Source organism: Hyperoodon ampullatus, assembly GCF_949752795.1.
Source record: "Hyperoodon ampullatus genome assembly, chromosome: 5".
NCBI classification, from domain to species: Eukaryota; Metazoa; Chordata; class Mammalia; order Artiodactyla; family Ziphiidae; genus Hyperoodon; species Hyperoodon ampullatus.
The window spans coordinates 57,527,392-57,551,597 of NC_136918.1; the positions used below are offsets into that span (position 1 = coordinate 57,527,392).

The 24,206-nt window shown below is 40.3% G+C and overlaps 1 protein-coding gene across 1 annotated transcript in view; it reads right to left on the reverse strand.

Moving 5' to 3' along the window:
* FNDC3B (fibronectin type III domain containing 3B) overlaps nt 1-24,206 on the reverse strand; it is a gene marked incomplete at both ends in the record, with an annotated part of 281,051 nt that overhangs the window by 102,094 nt on the left and 154,751 nt on the right. Inside the window, one exon of the mRNA XM_079704135.1 lies at nt 288-346. Within this exon, the coding sequence (XP_079560261.1) occupies nt 288-346 (59 nt within the window). The remainder of the gene's footprint in view (nt 1-287; nt 347-24,206) is intronic.

A 24,206-nucleotide genomic window follows, 5' to 3' on the forward strand; every position in this document is an offset into this window, starting at 1 on the left:
GTTCTGTAGCCTTAGCAGGTGGGGGTAGGGGTACCCCTGGAAATTGGGATGAATTCCTAATTGCATCCCGAATATCTAAATGAAGAAGACATTTTGGTGGATGATGACTGAACAGAAGACTGCTGTTTTATATTTTCATGCTCCATTAATAACAACACTATTTCACAGTTTATGAGGAATCCGCAATGGAAAGGGGCCCTTCTGCTTACCTACTGTGTGGTAAAAGAAAAGCATGTTTGAAATACTTTTAAAAGCGCCATTTATACTGAGAAATCCAGAAGACATACCTGTGGCTTCTCTATTCCCGAAAGAATGTCTTGCACCCTCTTTACTTCCAACTCATACTCTGCGTGGCAAAAAGAGGAAAAAAGAAAAACAGTTAATGCCATTAGAAGTCAGTAAGGTTGTCAAGTTCCTTTCCCAAGCCTTTAACAAGGGTTATCATGAAGTCAGTTGCCTGTTAACCATGAACTTTTGGTACCACAAACATGATAATGAAAATCAGGAACGGGGATGTCTTTGGGGTAGGGATTTCACTGTGGTTGTGTTAACTTGCCACTATTATTGGTTTACACAGTCACAACGCTGACCAGATGAACACTAAATTCCACCTAATAATTCAACAGGCAACAGGGAACAGAGTATCCTGAGGAGGAGACAGGGGAGACCAGTGCAACGAGAAGCTGAGAGCAATGAAGAGATGAGGTTGAAGACAGAGGCTGGTTCACGAAGGGCTGTGAGTTCAGATTTTTTAATTCAAGTTTTATTCTAAGTTTGATGAGCAACCACTAGAGTGTCAAGTGGAGGGACTGACATACTATTGAGTCTGAAAAGATCTGTTTGGTGTCTGCATGAATAATGGATACATGGAAGCTAAGAGTGGCAGCAGAAAGACCAGTCAGCACATTGCTGCACTGATCCAGGAGAAGGATGGAGCTAGCCGGCCTAGGCTGGGGTGGTAGTAAAGATGCTAAAAACAGGTCTGGTTTTGGAGGTATAGGTGCTGAAGGGTTGGGTATGATGGGCAAGGATGAGGGAATGAGAAGAATCAAGGCTAATTCCTCGTTTGGGGCTTAATCAACTGAAAGGATGATGGTGTTTTTTAATAATATGGGGAGATGGGCAAGTTTTGGGGTGCAGCAAGAATTGTTTTTGAGATGAAACAGGAAAAGTACTTGGAGCAGGGAGCATGGGGTGGGAAGGATGTGTAAAAATAGGATAGATTTAATCTGTTTTGCTAAAAGAAACACTTGATTTTCACGACCTGCTTGATGGAATCTAATTTTGAGTCTACAGATTTATTTTTATTTATTTTATTTATTTATTTATTTATTTTTGTGTGTGTGTGGTACGCTGGCCTCTCCTGTTGCGGAGCGCAGGCTCCGGATGCGCAGGCCCAGCGGCCATGGCTCACAGGCCTAGCCGCTCCGCGGCATGTGGGATCTTCCCAGACCAGGGCACGAACCCATGTTCCCTGCATCGGCAGGCGGACTCTGAACCACTGTGCCACCAGGGAAGCCCTACAGATTTATTTAACTGTTCAACCAGCTTATGAGCTATATAACTAGAGATATTATGATTACCAAGACATGTCCTTGACCTCAAGATATTTCAAGTCTGGGGGTGGGGTGAGGGTGGGGGAAGGAATGGAAGCAAACAGGAGATTACAAAGTGACAGGCACTGTGGTAAAGGCCCTCTAAGAGAGACCGCTCTAGAAGCTTCCTAGGAACCAACACCCAGCTGAGTCCTGTGGGCAAGCAGGCATTTGGAGGTGAAGGGGGAAGTGGACTAGGGGTGAGAGCAGGTTAGTAAGCCCAGCTCTTCACAGGCCGTTCATTCACAATGTTCAGGTCTAATTTCCAAGAATCCTCCCTCAGCCCTCACCCCCTTGTCCCGGCCTCCCTCCCGTCATTGTCATACCCTACTTAGCTCCTTCCCAGCAGTCATCAGAATTGGACATTAATTCTCCTGTCTAACTGTTCACTCATTTATTACTTTTCTTTCCTAATAAAATATAAGCTTCAGGAAGGCAGAGACACTAGAGGTCCAGAGCAGGTACATTTTCTGTCAATAACCAGATAGTAAATTTTTTAAAATTTGTGGGTCATGTAGAGGCCCCTGTCACACAGTCTTCTTTGTTTCTCTAGCCACTTAAAAGTGTAAGCCCCAGGGCTTCCCTGGTGGCGCAGTGGTTAAGAGTCCGCCTGCCGATGCAGGGGACACAGGTTCGTGTCCTGGTCCGGGAAGATCCCACATGCCACGGAGCGGCTGGGCCCGTGAGCCACGGCCGCTGAGCCTGCGCGTCCGGAGCCTGTGCTCCGCAACGGGAGAGGCCACAACAGTGAGAGGCCCACGTACCACAAAAAAAAAAAAAAAAAAAGTGTAAGCCCCAGCTTAGTGGGTGAGGGACACAAAAAAGAGGCCACAGGGCAGGCTGCAGCTCCTGGCCTTGCTTCAGGACGTGCTCACCACTCAGCCCAGAGCGCCTCGCACAGTCCTGCAGACTCACAGCTCGATACCTACGTGTTAACTCACTCAATCAACCAAGCGTACGTAAAAAATAACAAGAACTTCTAGTTGGCTCCACCCTGAACTTCAAAAGGATCGGTTCTTCGTTCTTTCCCACTGCATTCTGCTTAGCAGAACATGTTTACTTTTATTTTGGTGAGAAAAAGAAAGGGGCTGGTGGCAATATCATATTTTTAAAAACTGCAACTAAAAGAAAACTCACATTCAAAAGACTTAATGTCCCAAGCTCATTTATAATTATGTATTCGTGTTAAGATACAGAGAACGGACTATACTCGTAAGTCAAAACATACCCTCACATTTTCTGGGAACTCCTACTAAGTCAACTGTAAATACTGTGTATCTCAGAAGTTAGTTGTCAGTAAAAAACACATAAGCACAGTTGCAATAAATGAACTGGTTCACTTGTTAAAAACAATACTTTCTGAATCACTGGTTATTCCAGAGTTTGAAGCACCCTATGGTTTCAAACACTCACAGAGATACATTCAAACACTAGATACATTCAAACTGCTAGCTGAAGGAGGTCTTTATTGCCTTCTGCCATGACTGACATTTAAAGTGTCTTAGAAGGACAAGAAGCCAGACGCTATCCTTGAGGTAATAAAAGTTTAGACTAGAATAGAGATGATCACCTATCCAACAAAGAAAGAAGAGAAGAATTGAAGAGCTCTCCAAAGGAAGAATCCTTCGGACTATTACTAGACATACGACATGAAAGAAAGGCGAGTTAAAAAAAAAAAATTGAAGACCTCCTCCCTACAGCCAGCTTTCAAACACACAAGGATGATAGAAGAAATGGTTATGCTTTTGACAGAAAAAGGAAAAATGGGAAAGGAGGTTGAATTAGAAGGGGTGGGGGGGAGGGAGTCTGCCTAAAACTGAAAAAAATGGGTTTCAGGTAAGAGCCAGACATACAAGTGAAAGGCTCTGTCTGAGATTAAAAACAACTAAACAGGGCTTCCCTGGTGGCACAGTGGTTAAGAATCCGCCTGCCAATGCAGGGGACACGGGCTCGATCCCTGGTCCAGGAAGATGCCGCAGAGCAACTAAGCCCGTGCGCCACAACTACTGAGCCTGAGCTCTAGAGCCCGTGAGCCACAACTACTGAGCCCATGTGCCACAACTACTGAAGCCCGCACGCCTAGAGCCCAAGCTCCACAAGAAGAGCCACCGCAATGAGAAGCCCCCGCTCGCCACAACTAGAGAAAGCCTGCGCGCAGCAATGAAGACCCAACGCAGCCAAAAAATCAATAAATAAAAATAAATAAAATTAAAACAAAAAACAAAAAAAACCCAACTAAACAACTTCCAAACAGAGGTCAGGACTTGCCTTGTCTGTCTCACTGTAATAACGAAAGCTGCTATTTTCTGAGCACCTAGATATGTGCTGGTCAGGCACCATCACCTTGCTGATTTTTACAGCCTCCTTGGCAAGATGGACATTCTCTGCTCCATTTTACAGCAGGAGGCAGGGCTGCAGTCTATTCTGCACATCACAGTTTCGTGTCCAGTTCGGAGCACAGCATCTGCAAGGTGTCTTTGTCGACCGAGGAATGAGGCTGAGGGACAAACGAGGAGGTTTCCCCAGGACCACAAGTCTAGTACATGTCCCAAAGCAAGCAGAGCCTCTGGCTGCATCATGACGAACTAGGAGTCATGAGGGAGAGCGAGAGGGAGGGCCAGAGGGCTGGGACTGGCGGGGTGTTTGCCCTGAGGCGGACGGGAGAAAGGAGGTGGCAGCAGAGACCCCCTAAGTCCCAGGAGACGGTTTGTGTTCTTGGGTTTCTTTCTTAAACTCTGAAAAAGCTGTCAAATGAATAGAGCAAAGGCATTTGGATCTGGGGACAAGGCATGTGAGGAAAGGAAGAACAAGAAAAAGTAGGCCATGAATGGAGCCAGATAAACAAAGGATTCTGCGAAGATCAAAAATAAAGAGGGCAGGGCCTGAGGAGGAAAGGCAGTGACAGGACAGCCACTACCCTATTATACCAAGAGAAATGTGGTATCAAAGCCAGACTGGATTCCTTCTTTCTTTCAAGGTTCTGAATTGTGAATACGGAAAAAGAAGAGGAAAATGCATTCACACCACATTTATTTAACGCTTTTCCATGTGTGCTACCGCAGACTAAGAGAAAAAAAGCAAATAAATGCCAGGCACACAATTTGCACAAACAAGAGCGAAAATAAAATTTGTTTAACTGAGCTAAAGTGACAGTTACTTACCACATATAAAATAAACTCTCGTGTGAAAGCTAACTTTCTGGTATGAAAATGCCAAAATTCACAGTTCTACTACCTAAATAACTGAGTTAACTCAGACCTTGGCCTACCTCTCCCTAAGCTAGATTTAACTGTGCCTCGGAGTAGTCTATGAATTATTACCCTTTCCATAAAACAGAGACCAGCTCTACAGAGTACATTTCGCAGTTGGGTCAGGCTTCTGCCTGCTCACGTGCTTTCTTTTTCTCAGTCTCTTTCCCTCTCTCACAGACACACCATGAGTGTGTGCAAAGGAGAAAAAAATTAGAAAGCTAACTAATCCCCTCACGAAAATTAACAAAACAAGAAAGAACAGTTCTGGTGGTCTGCCGTTAGGATACCTTTTATATCAAGTTTAAAAAGAAACTACGCCTTATTTGTTTTTGTCCTCCCCTGACCCCCAAGAGTTTGGTGCGTGCCAACTGAACAAGAGATTGTCCAGAAGAGGAAGAAATGCAAGGCTGTAGGGCAAGGTGCTCTTTCTTCACTATCAGGGCTGCCTTCCTCCCGCTGGTTTTGTAGCAAGTAAATTTATCCAGAGGCAAATCTTATAAGCCAGCTTTCTTTCTTCCCACATTGAAGCTGCCATGAGGTAAGCAATCAAATTAAAACCACTTTTCCACCTGCTTCAATTTTGTTTGTGACCATGGCTGAAGTGGGCAGACATGACAACCCACCTTTTACATAACCACCTCCTTAAATATTTGAAAGTCTTTCCCCTGTGGTGAAGACTCTGATCAGTAAAAAAGGATTACAGGGCGCTCTCAGGACAGCTTTCCAAACAGAGGGGGGCAGGGAGCATTTTATTTTGTAGATATAGACACGTTGGGGGTAGGGAATTTCTTGAAAAGGGATTAAGATGGAAGCCTCTTGTTTAAACATGCCCCAATTGAGGTGAAAACTACCCTATTTGGACATGCCAAAAACAAAAAGGAAGGAGAGATTCAGTTCAGCAACTTATACCCTTCTTCCCTCCTAAACGCACATCTCCACCCAAGAAAATAGAGCATTTTTAGCACAGGGAAGGTTAAAATAAAAATACACTAGCAAAGCAAATACATTTTTTTGAAAAAGGACAAAAAACCCCACAAAAACCCCACGCACGTAGACAGAATATGTGTCACGTGAAATTTAAACTTTCCACAAATAATGGTTTTCATGTTTGCTCCAAAAAGAACTGCAAGTTCACACTGTCTGTATAACTGTAAGGCCTAAACTAATTAAAATATCCCACTTTATAAACACAACTTACTTCTTTGGCTTGTTTCACTGTTTTACTTCTTAGAAAAGAAACAGAGCTAGACACTTAGCTGCTAGCTATAGAATGTATTTATGGCTGTGACAGCAGCCCCTGCATTCCAATGAAATGACATCAGCATTATTTCTCTGTAACGCTTCTGTCTAGTTCTCATCCACAGGGTTCATTTACAGATATGCCCAGCATAACATAATATGCTTTCTCAGATTTGCCAAGGAGCTGACTTAGCTACTCTCTTTAAAAATTATATATAATAAACTAAGGGTGTGGAAAATACACGACTTCTGGTCATGCCCATTTTTAAGGTAAGAGGCTTAAAATCAATAGCAAACCCTCAACATAAGAACTAAATGAACAGAAATAAACAGTACTTTTGGATGAAAAAGAAAAAAAAGGGGCTCAATAATAGGGACAAACTGGATATCTAGACAATGCCTACTAATGCTGATGAGAATAAATGAAGGTAAAGGAAAGACAGTTTATGAATGCTTGCTGAACTGCTTTTCTAATCAGAAAAATAAATCTATCATCTTCATTTTTAAAATATTACTTATCCTGGGGAACAAAAGAGGCATCAATAATTGCATACGAAAGTTAGATTAACTACCTAACAATCTCCATTTAGTGATTATGATCCACAGTTAGCGGTGTTAAATACAAATATTAAAAATGTATAAAATCACAAGGAATAAATTCGCATAATATAAAGACAATGCAGTTAATCCCCAAAGACAAATATGCCAGAAATACCTTCAGATATCAATCATCCTGATGCTAAAAATGCAAAGACAAACATCTTTCTAGCTATTTAGCTGGTTAAGTGGTTACACTATTTGAAATCCTGAAAGACAGACAAGGGAATACCAGACTCTCAACAGTGAAAAGAAAGCAGCAGGTAGGCGAACATACGTTGTGGGAAGTTGCCTTCCAGTCTAGGAAAATATTTTCAAGAGCAACATGGGTTCCAGACAGATTCTGGAACCTTAGAGAAAGCAGAAGAGGAGAGATGAATTCCTTTTGCAGATGGAGTGGCCAGCTGGATAGGAGGGAAGGCCAGAGAATGTAAATGGTACAAGGGAGGCTGATTTCCTCTGAGCTTTTGTTGCTATTTCTGGAATTCAGAAGAAAGAGTGATCTTCTGTCCTAGCCCAAGATCTGAGCAAAGCCCTACTAGGAACATTCATATTAGTTTACCCACAGGCAAAACGGGTCCCATTCGGGCAAAAGGTGTACTACACTTTAGTTATTAAGATACAAAAGTGCGAGGTCTGGGCTTTAATGAAAAGCGAAAGCACCAGATCCATTACCCTTGCTGAATCGCAGGTCTCAGTTTCTCTCTCAACCTCCTCCTGTGATGCCAACTGAATTGGATTCTACCTAAAATACTAGGAGAGTCTATGCTCACTTCTGTCAAAGCCTCTAAGAAAAGTTCTCCTGTTTACTTCACAAGGCAAAAATCATATAGACACATGGAACTGGACAGAAGCAGCTAGCATTTTTTAAGAACAGCAAATTATATAGGGATGAAAAACCCACAAAAATGGATAAAGTATGAGGTAGATATGCTTGCCTGGCAAGCCTGACTCTAGTACTAGACCTATTCTTTCCTTCCCTCTGCAGGTTTGAACTGTGTCACTGGCTAACTGAACCCTAACCTGTGCCAGATATAGCTCTTTTATTTTGGGGGAAGGCTCAGCTCCATGATTACCCAGAAAGACCCAGTACCCTCCCTGGGTGTGTAACAGGAAAGCAATCGCTTAAACACAGGATAGAACGACTTACAAAGGTAATTAAAGTTTATACCCTACTTTCTGCACTGGCATCTATAAATGTTTCCACAAAATGTTTTTTCATTAAGGTTTGGCATGTCACATTGAAAAATTTTCAAGCAGCTTATTCAATACTTTTGCAAGACTGTTCAACTGATTTTGTAAGGCAGAATCCAGACAGCACAATTTTGTAACATTAAATCTGAAAGAGAATTTTAATATTTATACCACCTATCGAGCAAGTTCTGAATAGTTTTTACACCCACATTTTAAAATTTGATGTCTCACATGATGAAATTATATGCATTTGGGGATGAGGACAGAATTCAGTCTATGGCCAAAGAACCCAGTGAAGCTCATCAGCTGATATAGGAATCAAATCCAGTACTAACTTCATGTGCTAGGGCTCTGAATAACTCACCAGAGTTCTGACATATGGAAATAGCATTACTATTCATGGTACAACCCACCTCAGCCAGGAAATCAACAAATGCATATAGTCACCTGGCAGGTAATGTCAATGAGTAAAAGATGGTGGACATATCAGGCAAAAGGGAAGGGTAAAGACTGTGGAAAACAGAAAATGCCTTCACCCTATCTAAAGGGAGGCAGCTGCTATGTAGCCAATCAATTATTGCCAAGCAGGATCTAAGGAGTCTCAGGTTGACAGACTGCCATTTTTCCAGAGAATGTGGAAATGAAAAATTTTCTGTGAAATTTCCTGATTTGTAAAAATATATATTTTGAAACATTTTTAATGTATAGAAAAGTGAAGGAACAGTATTATGAGCAGCCATATGCCCTTCACCTACACTGACCAATTATTAACATTTTGCTATACTTGTATGTTCACATTTTCTCTCTCTATACACACACACATACACACATTTTTTTCAGAACTATTTGAAGTTATTGATCTTATGACAGTTCACCCCAAAAACTTCAGCATGTATTTCCTAAAAACAAGGACCTTCTTGTTGGTGTGATGATGTAACCACAACATCACACCAAGAGATTTAACACTGACAGAATAAAATCTAATCTATATTACATGTTCGCATTTCCCCAGTCATTCCAATATGTCTTTAATGTTCCCCCAAACCCCCAGTCCAGGGTCCAATCAAGGAACATGTGTTGCATTAGTCTCCTCTAATCTAGAATAAAAATCTCCTATATTTTTTGTCTTGCTAAAGTTAATTTTTTTTTTTTTTTTTTTTTTGCGGTATGCGGGCCTCTCACTGTTGTGGCCTCTCCCGTTGCGGAGCACAGGCTCCGGACGCGCAGGCTCAGCAGCCATGGCTCACGGGCCCAGCCGCTCCGCGGCATATGGGATCCTCCCAGACCGGGGCACGAACCCGTATCCCCTGCATCGGCAGGCGGACTCTCAACCACTGCGCCACCAGGGAGGCCCTAAAGTTAATATTTTTGAAGTGTCCAGACCAGTTTTCTTTTTTTTTTAATTAATTAATTTTTATTTTTGGCTGCGTCGGGTCTTGGTTGTTGCACACGGGCTTTCTCTAGTTGCAGCAAGTGGGCTCCTCACTGCGGTGGCTTCTCTTTGTTGCAGAGCACGGGCTCTAGGTGCACAGGCTTCAGTAGTTGCAGCATGCGGGCTCTAGAGCGCAGGCTCAGTAGTTGTGGCGCACAGGCTTAGGTGCTCCGAGGCATGTGGGATCTTCCCGGACCAGGGATTGAACCCATGTCCCCCGCGCTGGCAGGCAGATTCTTAACCACTGCGCCACCAGGGAAGTCCCCAGACCAGTTTTCTTATAACGTGTACAACTATCTGGATTGTGTGACTATTTCTTCATAATTAGATTCCGGCTAAAAATGTTTATCAAGAGCTCTGTATGGATGTACTTCCCATTCCATCACTTAAGGAAGCACACAGTGCCAATTTGAACCTTCTGGTGATACTCAGCACTTTGATCACTTAGTTCTGGTATTATGTGACATACTTCCCTGTTGTTAAGGCACCCTCTTCCCCTTTCACCTGATGGTTAAACACTAATATCTTTGCCAGAAGATATTACTATATTGATACTTGTAAGATGGTGATATTCCTAATTCTATCATTCCTTCTATGTTAATTAGTTCCCTCTCCCACATTAATTATCTATGAAGTCATGGATTATTTTTTCCACTCAATAAAACATGTCATACTCTTTGCCATCATTCTTTTGAATGCTAAAACTCTCAAATATAGCCAGTAGGAGACTCTTCAAGCTGTTTTCTGTGCCCCTTTGTTCATTTCCTTCAGGTTTCTGTTTGGAACACCTGTTAAATATTCTGGTTTAAGATCACTTGGCCAACTGTGCGAAAATGTGCAGACTGCAGGTGACGGATTTTATTAGCATTAAGTAGAATTTATCCAAAAGTTCTGGATTTGTCAAAAGCCACTACTACTCAAGAACTTTCTTATTTAAATGTGACTAGGAAGGAAAAAACCCCCATCTATTTCTCGTTTCTGTATCTTTTAGAAATTAAAGTTAAAACAAACCAATAATCCAAAGAACCATCCTAAATGACATTTTAAAATACAGCAAACTTGAACTCTAGAAACTCAAACATGAATCATGGTAAACTTTGAGTAGAAAAACATAGAATACATATGGCTCTTCTTGGATTATATAATTTCTGCTCTCAATTTCATCTGGCCATGTTTTATTTCTTGTTCTTCCTAATCAACGTTTCCTTTAAAACATAGATAATCAAAAGAGACAGCATCATCTGCCCCAATCCAGAAAAGAAAATGTACTGTATTCTAAATGCATCAAACTGAGCAAAAAAACTAAAATGAAAAGTTAGATTGGGCCAGCGAGCAGGAAACATCTACATGGAGAATGCTATCTATGAGAAATTCTTCTCCAGAATTGGGATCATTTTGAGGGCCAGAAGCCCTCTGCTCTTAAAGGTTTTCCTTTTGTTCTCCAAAACATGTATAATAGAGCAGACATCCCACAAATCTTAAGGTCAATGCGAAAGAAGTCTTAAGTTGTTTACAAGCAAACTAAAGTCATATGGCACTGATCTCGCTATCTCATTCTAAGTCTTTTATAAAATGAAATTATTTGGAATTAAACATTTTCAGTTTTCTGTATAAAATAAAGGACTCTCTTGAGCCACACAGATGACATCTCTGTTGTCCAAATGGGTTGCCCTGGTTGTTCAAAACAGGAAAGTCATGGGCCTATTAATAATGTGTTCTGCATGTATATTTAAAAATCAGTTAAAAGGTCTGAGAACTGGAATATTACATTTATACCCCAAACCAGCTCAATAAATGGCACACTTTACCAGCCACATTTTAAAGTCTACAGATGATAAATCACGCTCACCTGGGCTCCATATCCTAACAGCTGAGGTATATAACTCCTGGACTACAGTGAGCTCATCAGGCTCCCAGGGAAAACCCATGAGCGAAAGTAGCCATTTGGGTCATGTATCAAACTGGACAAGAAATAAAAATGCTCAAGATGAAAATATAAAAGATAGCACAGAAGAAAAAAACCCAGAAGAGATGAAAAAAAGAGAAAAGAAAAACAGGGGCAGCAAAAGAGGAATGAGTGACAGAGATAAAAAGATGTCAAATATGGCTCCCAGCAATTACACTGACATTTTTTTACCCAGCTAATTGATTTTAAAATAATTTCCTAGAGCTTATAGTGATAAAATTTCTATTACAAGACATCAAAATGTAAAAGGTTAATTTGTGAGAAATCTTTTAGTTACCCAAGGGTGAAAGGACAGTACAGAGTCTATCCCTTCCCTCCTGGTCCAGCTCACTCTTCTCATCCTTCATGCCTCTGCTGAGCGATCAATTCTTCCAGGCAGTGTTGCCTTTATCACCCAGCACCTGCAATGGTCCTCTTTGTAGGATCTGCCCTAACATCCCAGCCTCCTCTCCATATTTAAGTATATATCCCACTGCATGTTCTTGTTCACAGTACAGGTGAACCTTGAATGACGTGGGGATTAGCAGGGCCGACTTTTCCTTTAGTTGAAAATGCATGTATAACTTATAGTCGTCCCTCCATAAACGCAGTTCCTCCATCAACGCAGATTCAAGCAACCACAGATCGTGTAGTGCTATAGTATTTACTACTGAAAAAAATCCGGACCTGAGAAGTTCAAACCCATGTTGTTCAAGGGTCAACTGTATAGCCTCCACTTCTCCAAAAATGGCAAGGGTAAGCTTCATGAGTACAGGAATCACATCACTGCTATGTGTCATTGATTCCCCCAGTACCTAGTACCTGCACAGGAGTATGTCTTGAATGTATGACTGAATAAATGGTCAGAGACCACTTATGCACAAATGCACCTACTGTGCTTTTATTCTCTGAATATTTACAAACAAGCACATGACAGACATCATGGTGGAGATGGTTAAAAGGGATGACATCTTGATAGATCATGATATTACATCAAATAACACATTATGATAAACCTGTGTCAAAGATCTATACACCTCTCCATTTTTGCATAGGAATTCAGTATGCACATACTAAATTAATTCAGTAAGAATCCTAAATTCTTTTAGGATTAGAAATATTTCAAATATTTCATATTTGAAATATTTCAAATATTTCAATATTTAGGATTTGAAATATTTCAACAGCCAAAGCTAACAGTCTGCCTGGCAAAAAAAAAAAAAAAAACCCTCAATAAAGCCATCACGCTTGCTGTGATGATAAAAATGCAACTGAGCATGTTAACTAATTAAGCAATTGAGAATTCCTGGATCTCACTCTGGATAGTATCCTGAAGAAGAATGGAGCATTTTACCTACTAGTGGTAACCTTTTAATCTGCTACATACTAATCTCATTCCAGAAAATTAAATCAGAATGCACAAAGTTGTTTTTAGAGGCTAAAATGCCTTGGTTTTGTTTAGCCAAGTTAGTTGTTTTCCAGCTTCCCTGTTCCACAATAGTTTTTTTGTGTGTACAAATCATGCATCTCTAAAGAACCATTTGAGATGACTCTATTATGCCTATTTACCGATTAATTACTCAGCCAAATAGGAAAGTCTGACCTGCAAAAGTATTTGCAAGTCTCCCTTTTTGCAATCTTAATGCATGCTTCCAACTGGCCTGACTACCCTTTCTCCTTTCTGCCTTGGAGTATGTGACTGTCTGGTTGCCTTTCTTCCCATAATTAACAGTCCTCCAATTGCAATCCCAATGAACGAAAAACTTGGCATTTTCTATTGAGTGATCTCCTTTGCATTGCCCTCTATCCCAGGCCCACAAAGTCACACTTGGAGTTTACTGTGGACTCGGTCTTTATGGCTTACTACCTATAGTAAGCAGTCTAGCAGTTAAGACATTTTGAGTAAAACACTGCCACTGGCTCAAAACTTCCAAGCAAGAGTCTATTTACTCTCTAGCAAAAGACTAATTTAGAATGCTTTGACCCTGATGGCAATAGCAATTCAACTCACCCATTCCTGTGAAGCTTTCCTAATAACTTCCCAAACAACACTCTACAACTAAGAGTCAAACAAAAAGATGCCCTAAGAGGGCTTCCCTGGTGGCACAGTGGTTGAGAGTCCGCCTGCCGATGCAGGGGACACGGGTTCGTGCCCCGGTCCGGCAAGATCCCACATGCCGCAGAGTGGCTGGGCCCGTGAGCCATGGCTGCTGGGCCTGCACGTCCGGAGCCTGTGCTCCGCAACGGGAGAGGCCACAACAGTGAGAGATAGTAACCGGAGTGGTGTATGTGGTGTATACAACAGTTCCATCTTATTCCTCCAGAGCAAAAGATGTATCTTTTCACTTGCAAATTCACCATATGGAATGAAAACACAGTTGGGTATTAAGTTTTAGGTTTTAAAGAAGGAAAGTGCATTTTTTTTCTATCAATGTGTCCAGCAGAATAAAATTGTACTAAAATATTTTGAATACACAGAGCAATTTGAAGAATTATAAACTACAGTATATCACTTATAATTAGATAGCCCTCTGTAATGTATTGTTATGGGTTGAATTGTATTCCCCTCAAAATCCATATATTGAAGTCTTAACCCCAAGTACCTCAGATTTGACTGTATTTGGAGATAGTGTCTTTAATTAAGTTAAAACTTAGATACAGACATATAGAGGGAAGATGATGTGAAGACAAAGGGAAAAATCAGCCATCCACAAGCCAAGGAGAGAAACCTGGAACAAATCCTTCCCTCATGGTCCTCAGTAGGAATCAACCTTGCAGACACTTTGATCTCAGATTTCTAGCCTCCAGAAACTATGAGAAAGTTAAGTATCTGTTACTTAAGCCACCCAGTTTGTGGTACTTTGTTATGGCAGCCCTAGTAATCTAATAAGTGTATCATATATGAAAATATTCAGTATTATTATACTCATTTACTAGATATGGATCCTACAAACTAGGAATTTTCAGAATTTGGTCAATATCACACAAGGCAAATCTAGAAGAACCCAGTATTAACCCCAGGTCTTCTAATTCTTGGCCTAATTCTTTTTCTTCTTAGGGGGCCTCCAAAACCTCCTTTCACCCTGCCATCCGCTCCACCTAAGGGAACAAGGGAAGGGTAGGGAGAACAATTTTACTTATGATAGATGTACAAATCTATCAGCTTGAAGGGATTGCTAAACTACTTGGTTCAGTACAAAATAATTACAGTGGAAGTTAAAATGTGTTTATACTACTTGCTTTATAAGAGGTCATATCCAATTACAGAAGGCCAATTTAGAAGTCCAAAAAAGAAGCGACTGAAAATCATTTGAAAAGCTGATCCAAAAAAAGACCACTTCCTATGACAATTCTACTATTTCGTGCCAATGCATCAGTAACACAATATGCTCTTCCCTTTCTCCCCACGTATAGAAATATATCATTCAGGATGTTTTGAGGCTAGAATACTATTATGCAGTAATTGCTTCCAAAACACATGTTACAATATTTTTGCAGCTGACTGTGGCTTTACAGAAGCAGCACATACTGGCTCCAAAAGAACAGAGACTATGACGGACCACAAACTACAGCTGTTTGCTGTGCGGCACCACCTGAAATATCTGTGTGTTGTTTTCTTCCCAACCAGCTAGTACAGAGTGTATCCAGACTACTCACTTATTTATGGCTCCAGCTGTTTTTCTGTACTTTCAGACATTCTGCAATGGCTTGAGTGAAGCGGCCATTTTTCTGAAGTCTTTCGGTAAGGATAAAAGAATTGCTAAGAGTATAGTGGGTACTAATTCTATCCTTAGATAAAGTAACAGCCATTAAGGTATAAATTAATATCTTTAAATTAGTAGAATAAAGGTCCTAGTTTGACCTTCTTAACAGTTACTGAGCAGAAGCCTCACAAACACTTTCCTTTGTGTAGGAGACACCAATCTACCAGGACGTGCAGGAAAGGACGTTTCTGGGGAGCTTACAGTTGCTCTACGCACATACAAGACGCCGGTATAACAATGAGCCAGAACAAAGAGGGAGGAGGACATGGGGAAAGCGGGCCAGTGGGCTGTGATTAGGCGGTACAGCAGTTGAAGGCGGCTGGTCCAGGTGACTTGTCTGACTGCTTAACAAAAGAATTTCTAACAAAAGGGACACAGAAAAAGAGCTGCGGAAACTGATTGGCAAGTTTCTTTAAGCCGCAAGCGGATGAACCGTTTAGCTGTAATTACTGTGAACTAGTCTTCATCATAATGTGATTATACTATATTATTAATGTTATTGTGAACTAGTCTTCATGTCTACATTTTGAATGAAATTTTCAAGTCTTATTCTCTCCTCCCTATCTACTGAGCTTCTCATAGTACATTATTAAATAGTGGTTACTGAAATGCAATTGAGTAAGAAATTGCATGACCAGAACTATAAATGCTTTCATCTAAGTGAGTGACCTATTAAGGCTCATCATTTACAACAATTAAAGTATCACACTGGCTAGGGTTATATTCCAGCAGGATAAAGCGAAATGAACCAGAGAAAAAGCAAATAGGTTTTGTGCAGATTTGGCTTTAAAGCTACCTAAGATTGTGAAATTATAAGCATTCCATCTGCTCACCAGCTGTGGTCTCTAATCCTCTTTAATAACTTCAGCTTGCACGACTCCATGAGAACCCAGGCGTCTTCCAAATTTCACTTTACATTAGTTGCCAGGATTGATTTTTAGACACCAGCCTCCAGTGAAAGCAGCATAAAGTTGATTTCGCTGGCAGGTGCTAATTTTCAGAAGAGTGAAAGGAAGTGGGAAGAGAGACTGAGAATGGAAAGAAAGAAATTAGGGAGGTTCCAAGATCATCACATTGAGTTTTGAGGGTCCTATGCTCTCTAGCAAAGCCCAAAAGCTCAAATTAAGAATATTCACCTGAAATGTGAAATTAAAAATTCCCTAAAACTTGTCAAAGGCAACATCTAAAATAAAGATTATATCCAGCTGTCCCTAGAATGAGGTTATATCTTCTGGAGAAGTCAGTCCTTTTCCCCACTGCAATCCGTGACTTCTGCCTTTTGGTCACCGACTAGAGATAGGGTCACAGCACTGTGAACTGTTCCCCACTGTAACAAAGCTCAGCTACTTTTTCCTTAAGGTATCTTTTTTGTTTTTACTAAAGTTGATTTACAATATTATATGAATTTCATGTGTATAGCATAGTGATTCAGTATTTTACAGATTATACTCCATTAAAAGTTACTACAAGATAATGGCTATAACTCCCTGTGCTATACGTAATATCCTTGTTGCTTATCTATTTTATACATAGAAGTTTGTATCTCTTAATCCCATACCCCTATCTTGCTCCTCCCCCCTTCCCTCTCCTCACTGGTAGCCATTAGTTTGTTTTCTCTATAAGATACATAGGGCAGTCTCTAGCTAGGCTCCATACAGGTGGTCACCATAGCTTAATTCAGGAATAGTAAAGGTGTGTTATTAAAGAAAATACCCAAACGTTACTAAAGTTGCAAGCAGGTCTCACAGTAATATGTTTTATTACTTTTATAGTCAAATATCTTTCCGACTCCCACCCTCACACAGTTACTGTAGAGAAAGTAAGAGAAGAAATGATTCCTTTCTAACTCAAGCTTGGCAACAACCTGATTTCCAGGCAAACACAGGTTTACAACATCTCCTCTACCATTAGTTCCGACTGCTGAAATTCTTTGAGAAAAGCTGGAATTAGGGGTCTACACTTATGCCCAATAGGGATCGGCACCCAGTGACAGCATCACAAGCACTAGGATTTGTTTCCTACTCAGATGTGTTCTACCAGAACAAGCTTATCTTCTAGGCTACAAATCACAGAGGCTTCCTTTCTTAGAACGCAATCTTTAAGGGGCTCTCTAAACCAAGATGACAGAATCCATCCTTGTTCCAAAATGTCAATGTATCAATATCGTCTGGTAGAGAATGCTTTCATATGTGGATAGAATCTCCACTAATAATTCTCAAAGAAGAATCTGTTGTTCTGCCTCTCATTCTATTAACATTTAGAAGGTGATGGTACCCCATTTTTATTTCTGGCACAGACCTGAAGTTTACTTAAGAGCTCCCTCGTAAGAGCACGGTGACCAGTCGAGTTAGCCCTGGCTGGGAGAGCCAAGTGGGAGCAAATAGGCAAACAGTCCCTAGTACTAGTACAAAGTGGTCAAAAAGTCAGGTTTCACGACATTTCCCAACAATCAGAAAAGAATATTTTCATCTGATCTTTCAACAGAATAAGAGCATACAAAACCATTCTGAGTGCCAAAAGTAATGAGTAATACAAAAGTTATTATACCATGTTTTAAAATGCTCTAATATAAGAGCACTAAGAGAATCAGACTACTAGGTGCTATTGTCTGCAAAACATCCCCAAGCTATGGGAAAAATCAATAGTTTAAAGACTGAATCAGATTCCATATTAAAACTTGTTCTAATATTCCAAAATGCCTTTATTACCATGCAGTCAAGAGTATCCAAGTGAATTTTAATTCCATGAATTACATGAAATTTACATTTATTCAACGTAAATTGGATAGGGGAAAACACAAAGTCCAGATTCTGCCTAAGGGTAAACAAGCTAATGGTAACAGAAATAATACTGGACTGCCAAAAGTGACTTTGCAACCACCAAAAAAGGCTAATTCCTACTGAACACAAATGAGGGAAACAGTGGTGAAAGTTTATAACATTTATTCGGTGGGAAGGAAATATAAGACTTCACTTATAGGGAAGTCCTTCATCTGTGAGGGTGAAATGAGCTCAGCAAAAAATTCTTACCTGGCAGTTCAGTTCCTCAAAAAATCCTTTTGTGCTCCGTACTGTGCAATTCTGGCATACAAACATGCGTGATAACTATCTGGTAACTCTTTCCAACTGCAATGGAATTCTGTATCTTAACCCAAGCCTTATAAAATGAAAATTTTAAAATAAAAAATAAATTCAGCAATTCATCTTGTCTATAAAAACGTTTGGAAGTCCATTTGAATGAGCTCTGCACTTGAACCTCTGACAAGCCTAATCTGTTTCCAATACATTCAAGGGGTGAGCTCTGGTGGGACAATATAGACAGCATACATATCCATGAACAAACAGGATGAGGTCAGTTAGTGCCACGAAGAACATGTTTTAAAGGGTGATATGATGGAGTAGTCTGAGAAGGCCTCTCTGACTGAAGCATCTGCGCTACTCCAGGAAAGATGAGGAGGACCCTACCATACAAAGAGCAAGAGAACTTTGGAGGCAGAGATAACAGAAAGAGTGAAAGCAGGAAGGGCCTGGCATCTCAGAGGACTGGTAAGGAAGCCTGCGTCCAGAGCACAGGGAGCCGGAACAGGGCTCGGAGGAGCTGAGGCAGCAGTCAGCTGACAGAGACTTGGTCACCGGGGTAAAGAGTCTGTACTGTATGCTAAGTTCGAAAGGAAAACGAGGAGAGTTTTAACAAGATCACCTGGCTGCTGTGTAGAGAATGAATTGTGAGGGAACAAAGGTTAAAGGAGAGAGACTAGCTCAGGGGACAAAATCTCTATGAAAGTATACATGCACACACACATTAAAAAGTAAGCACTGACAAGGGAAATCTCTGTACCTTCTCAATTTTGCCATGAACCTAGAACTGCTCTAAAAAAATCTGTCTTAAAATGAAAACAAGCGCTACAATAATGCTGGAAATTAGGAGGAGAGTCACATTTAATGAGATACGTTTTGGATATACAGAAATTTATCACAATAATTTTCTAGATCTAGGTTTTAGTACCTGATATTAATATCCAAGAAGAGTTGCAACTCAAGTGACCAAGAACATGTATTTGATGAAATGTCTAATGGAAAAGCATAGGTTTGTACCATACTTGCTCTACAATCTAAAGAATCCAGAACATGAGGTTGTGGATCATGATATGCACTCTTCCCTGTAGTCTGAAGCTATCCTTGTTTCAAACACTGCTGATCAGAGATATATTGTAATGTAGACTGTAACATCATTCTAGACAGCAAGTAATACCAAAAGCAGTAAGTCACAGTCTCTACATTTAAGATTTCAATGTATTTCCATGAATGTTGTGACTCACAAAAAAAGCCAAATTCTACTAAATGGAAAACGTATTGCAGTCTCTAGAGCTGTTCTCAAACAGAAAAACAATTGACCAGACATACTTAAACAGTTCTTCCCAAAGCCCTTTATTTTTCTCATTTAAATTGGTTCCAAAAGGAACTGGCAAGGGCATAGTATATGCTGTAAGTGATTGATACTCTTATGGAAAAAACACGTAAATAGCTAAAACTAAAGGCTCATGACTATGGGTACAGTTAAATGGCTTAAATGAGACAGTTAATGTTTTAAATTCATTGAAAATAAGACCGGGGAAGCTGTTCAAGAAAGGTAACATGATGTGATCCCCTCAGTTTCTTTCTCCCCTCATTAAGGTCCTAGCAATATCACAAGAGTTGATTATATGGCTAAACTAGCACATCTAGTGACTTGAACATAAGGAAAACTGTGATCCGCATGACTAGTACTTTATCCTCCATATCACGGCATCTGTACCTGCTGTCTTTTTTTTTTTTTAATACATTTATTTATTTATTTTTGGCTGTGCTGGGCCTTTGTTGCCGCATGCGGGCTTTCTTTAGTTGCGGTGAGTGGGGGCTACTCTTCCTTGTGGTGTGCGGGCTTTCTCATTGTGGTGGCTTCTCTTGTTGCAGAGCAGGAGCTCTAGGCACGTGTGCTTCAGTAGTTGTGGCATGTGGACACAGTACTTGTGGCTGGCGGGCTCTAGAGTGCAGGCTCAGTAGTTGTGGCGCACAGGCTTAGCTGCTCCGCAGCATGGGAGATCTTCCCGGACCAGGGCTCAAACCCGTGTCCCAGGCATTGGCAGGCGGGTTCTTAACCACTGTGCCACCAGGGAAGTCCCCCTGCTCCCTGCTGTCTTTTTTTCATTTACCATCTTGGCTAATACTATATAATCCAGCTGAGTTCTCATGTTTGACTAAAAATTGTTTCCCCTACTTTTTCTTTCATCTTCACTTACACAACCTGGGCTCTGTACCTCAACTTTATTACTCTCATCAATGATATATAAACAGATACAGTTCTGACTAATTTGTTCATCCAAGCAATAATTTGCTGATGTTTATACAGTGATATAAACTTAACTTTGATATATATTTCCTACCAAGTTTCACAGAATCACAGAATTCTGTTAGAGGAAAGAATCTTAACTGATTTCAAGTACTATCTTCTATTGTATGTACTTAAAATCTTCTGTGTCTATTTTAGGCATAACACCCACACGAGGGTAAAAAAGGAAATCTGTAAGACACAAGTTTCATTACACAGGCAATAATTATTAAAAACATAGCAAGGCAGATAAGAGAGTTTAGAATTTATCGCTCATATGATACCTTGGGGTCCCTGTAACTCTTCTTCAAAATTAAACTAATTATTAGACCTCACCTAGATATAGCCATCAAGGAAAGGACACATGTAATCAATCTATAGCACTAGCAATCCAGTCAATATCTAACAAGCATCAGCTTTTATGGAATTTTCTTGGGTTTTTTTTTTTTTTCGGTATGCGGGCCTCTCACTGCTGTGGCCTCTCCCATTGCGGAGCACAGGCTCCGGACGCGCAGGCTCAGCGGCCATGGCTCACGGGCCCAGCCGCTCCGCGGCATGTGGGATCTTCCCGGACCGGGGCACGAACCCGTGTCCCCTGCATCGGCAGGCGGACTCTCAACCACAGCGCCACCAGGGAAGCCCCTTGGGGGAGTTTTATAATGATTGTTAATCATTATAGAATCATTAGATTCATAAAGAATTAATTATTCTGACAGCCTTCTTAGTCTTACCTCATGCTAGCTGAAAGCTACCCTACCTCAGTTTCCTTTTTGAAGAAAATATATGTTCCAAATTAAGATAGGTTCCTTTCACTTGTTTTTGGAAAATGCCATTAACTCTAAAAGGAATTATACAGATCCTTATATTTAACTTCCATTAATAGGTACTGAAAATACATATCCACCACTTACATGCATATACACGCACATATCCACATGACAACTCATTCCGATTTCCAGAGTTAATATGAACAATTACAGCATTCAACTTTCTGACTTGCCTCAACTAGCTTAATTAACTGTGCAGAGACATCCCTGATGCAAACTGCTACCATGAAGAGAAGATGCAGCTCTGGTAAGTGATTCTTGGCCTGCGTTATCAGAGACAGATACTCAGAGCTGCTCTTAGACATTTATACTAAACTGTAACACACTGAAAAAGTTGTGGTGGATGCTGAGAAAGGTGAACGAATCCTGCAATCAGACCTAAACACCATGAAGGGTAATGAGCTGGTCCTGACCAGGTTACTACAATGGGGACACTGGAAGCAGCATGGGTTAGGCTGAAAATGGCCCCCAAAGGATATCCATATCCTAATCTCTGGACCCTGTGAATGTTACCTTTCATGGCAAAGACTTCAGACATGCGATTAAGTTAAGGATTCTGAGATGGGAAGACTATCCTGAATTATCTGAGTGGGCCTTAAATGAAATCACATGTATTCTTATAAGAAGGAAGCAAAGTTAAGATTTGACATGGACATGCACAGAGGACGAAGCAATGTGAAGATGGAGCAGAGAGAGATTTGAAGACTCTGGTCTTCAAGATGGGAGTGATGCAGCCACAAGCAAAGGGAATGATGGCATCCCCTGCTGGAAGAGATTTAAAAAAACAGATTCTTCCCTAGAGCCTCTGGAGGGAGCATTACCCTGCCAACACCTTGAATTCAACCCAGTGACACCTGATTTCAGACTTCTGACCTCTGAAATCGTATTCTTCAGATTCCCTCCAGAGTCATGAGAGAATAAATTTCCGTTGTTTTAAATCACTGACTTCGTGGTAATTTGTTAGTTACAGCCCATCAGAGGTGTGCCCATTGAGCTAACCTCTTCATGGGCAACAGTAACTTCAATACGAATAGAGAGAGCAAAGAAAACAAAGCCAAATTAAATGAACTGAGTTCATACTACATGCCAGGACTGTGTCAGAGTTTATCACAAACTTTTATTTTTAATCCATTCTCCTACTAATATGGAACTGAAATTTGCTGAATTGGGTGGGGGCGGTGTCTGACAACAACAGATTAGGTATTACCCCAAATTTAGCATAGGGACAAAAAAAAGATTGATTGTATTGGCATTTACCCCTGCTCAGATGCCATTTCCTGGTCAAATAAATTAATGTCAATCTTTCGATTTCCCGTTTTTCCCATCTCGTGCATGAAAATGATTTAAAAAATGCTGAGGGAACACCTGCTCACAACAGTGTAGCAGGAAGACAGACAATATGTTTTCCAATACTCCTGGTGGGAGAATGGTAGCTGATGCCATATACAATGTCCATAAATCTAGGCCTGAAAAGATTCCCTGAAGACTTATGAAATTGAATAAAACTGAAAAACTGTACTCAAGAGCTTCCACAGAACATCCAATTCTCAAATGCCTCAAATTTCTCTTGAAAAAAAAGCAATTTTCTAGTAACAAAAACACCACTTAAATAAAGAATAATTAACATAATTGTCACCTATGATTACCACTTGTCTAGGGATGGTTTATTTTCAATTTTGGTGTCTCATTCACCAGCATTAATCAATAGGACTCTAGCCACCATTTTGAGTAAACATCTTGGATACTGCAACCTTATTCCATTGTAATCCTTGGTATCTTTATAAAATCCAATACATCCTGCCTTAAAGAGTTAACTGATTCATTGCTCCCCCAAAATACCACTTTTGATATGCTGCCTGCAAAAATAACCTATCAGTGGATAAATCGTTTACATTTCTTGGTGTTCACTGTTTTCTCTTCTTTTTTCTTAACACTGAAAAAGGGGAAAAAATTAACTCTGACATAGCAACAAGTGAAAACAGAACAGATATACACTGTATAGATTCTTATCAATTATCAATCATATTAGCGGCCTGGAATATTAGACTGAATCATATAAAATTTCTACTACTCAACTGTTTTTGACCTTAAGAAAACAGCAGTTTTCTACTGACCTCCCCAATATGATGAATCAACCCTATAGGCAATTTCTGAGCATCGTTTTAAGTTTCAGGTTCTCCTCACACACCAAAGCTTTACCAGCTATTAACAGCAGTAACCTGGACACACTCTCCCTTATTTTCTAATTTAGAACTGGCTACCGCTAGTGAGGAGCTCACTGAAGATAAACATATACAAGGGTGGTGAGCAAGAAGGAAATGGAAATAAGGGGACATAGAAAACCTACCAAGTGGATCATGCTCTTTTAAAGAAGGGCCATGAACTTGTCTCAAGTGCTATCCTTTTCCTCAGATGTGCTCAATGAGCTTGTAACATAGTCTTAAAATAAGAGCACGTCTTGAACTTTTCTTCTTCAAAAGTAAATGGGTTGAGAGCTATGATAAAAATCTAGTACTAAAAGCATTCTTCTCATCTATCATTTCCTGCTTCTTCCCACTCCAAAAGCAAAATAAAAATACCCCAGTAGTAAATAAGTGAACAGATGAATGAATAAAGAAATAATTCTAAATTTTAAAGGTCCATTCATAGTATCAGTGATGACAAATATGGCAGATCATGAAAGCCAGGTATTCAAAGTGGGGGAGGCAGGGGAGAGAATTGGCAGAATTTTAAAACGCAAGGGATAAAGAAAAGTATAAAACAGAAGAAAAAGAGAAGAATAAATGAGAATCCTAATTTCTGGGTACAAAACATTCCACAGATTACCAAGTTCAGACAACCAAAGTTCTGAAAGCTTAAGTAATAAAGGCTAATATATAAAAGATTACTCGTATCTCCCATTCCAACTAAAAGTAGCATGACTGCAGAATGGTCACCAACTGGCCCTGAAATTATTTAAAATAAATGGTGCAGAAAACAGGCATTTATCCAACTG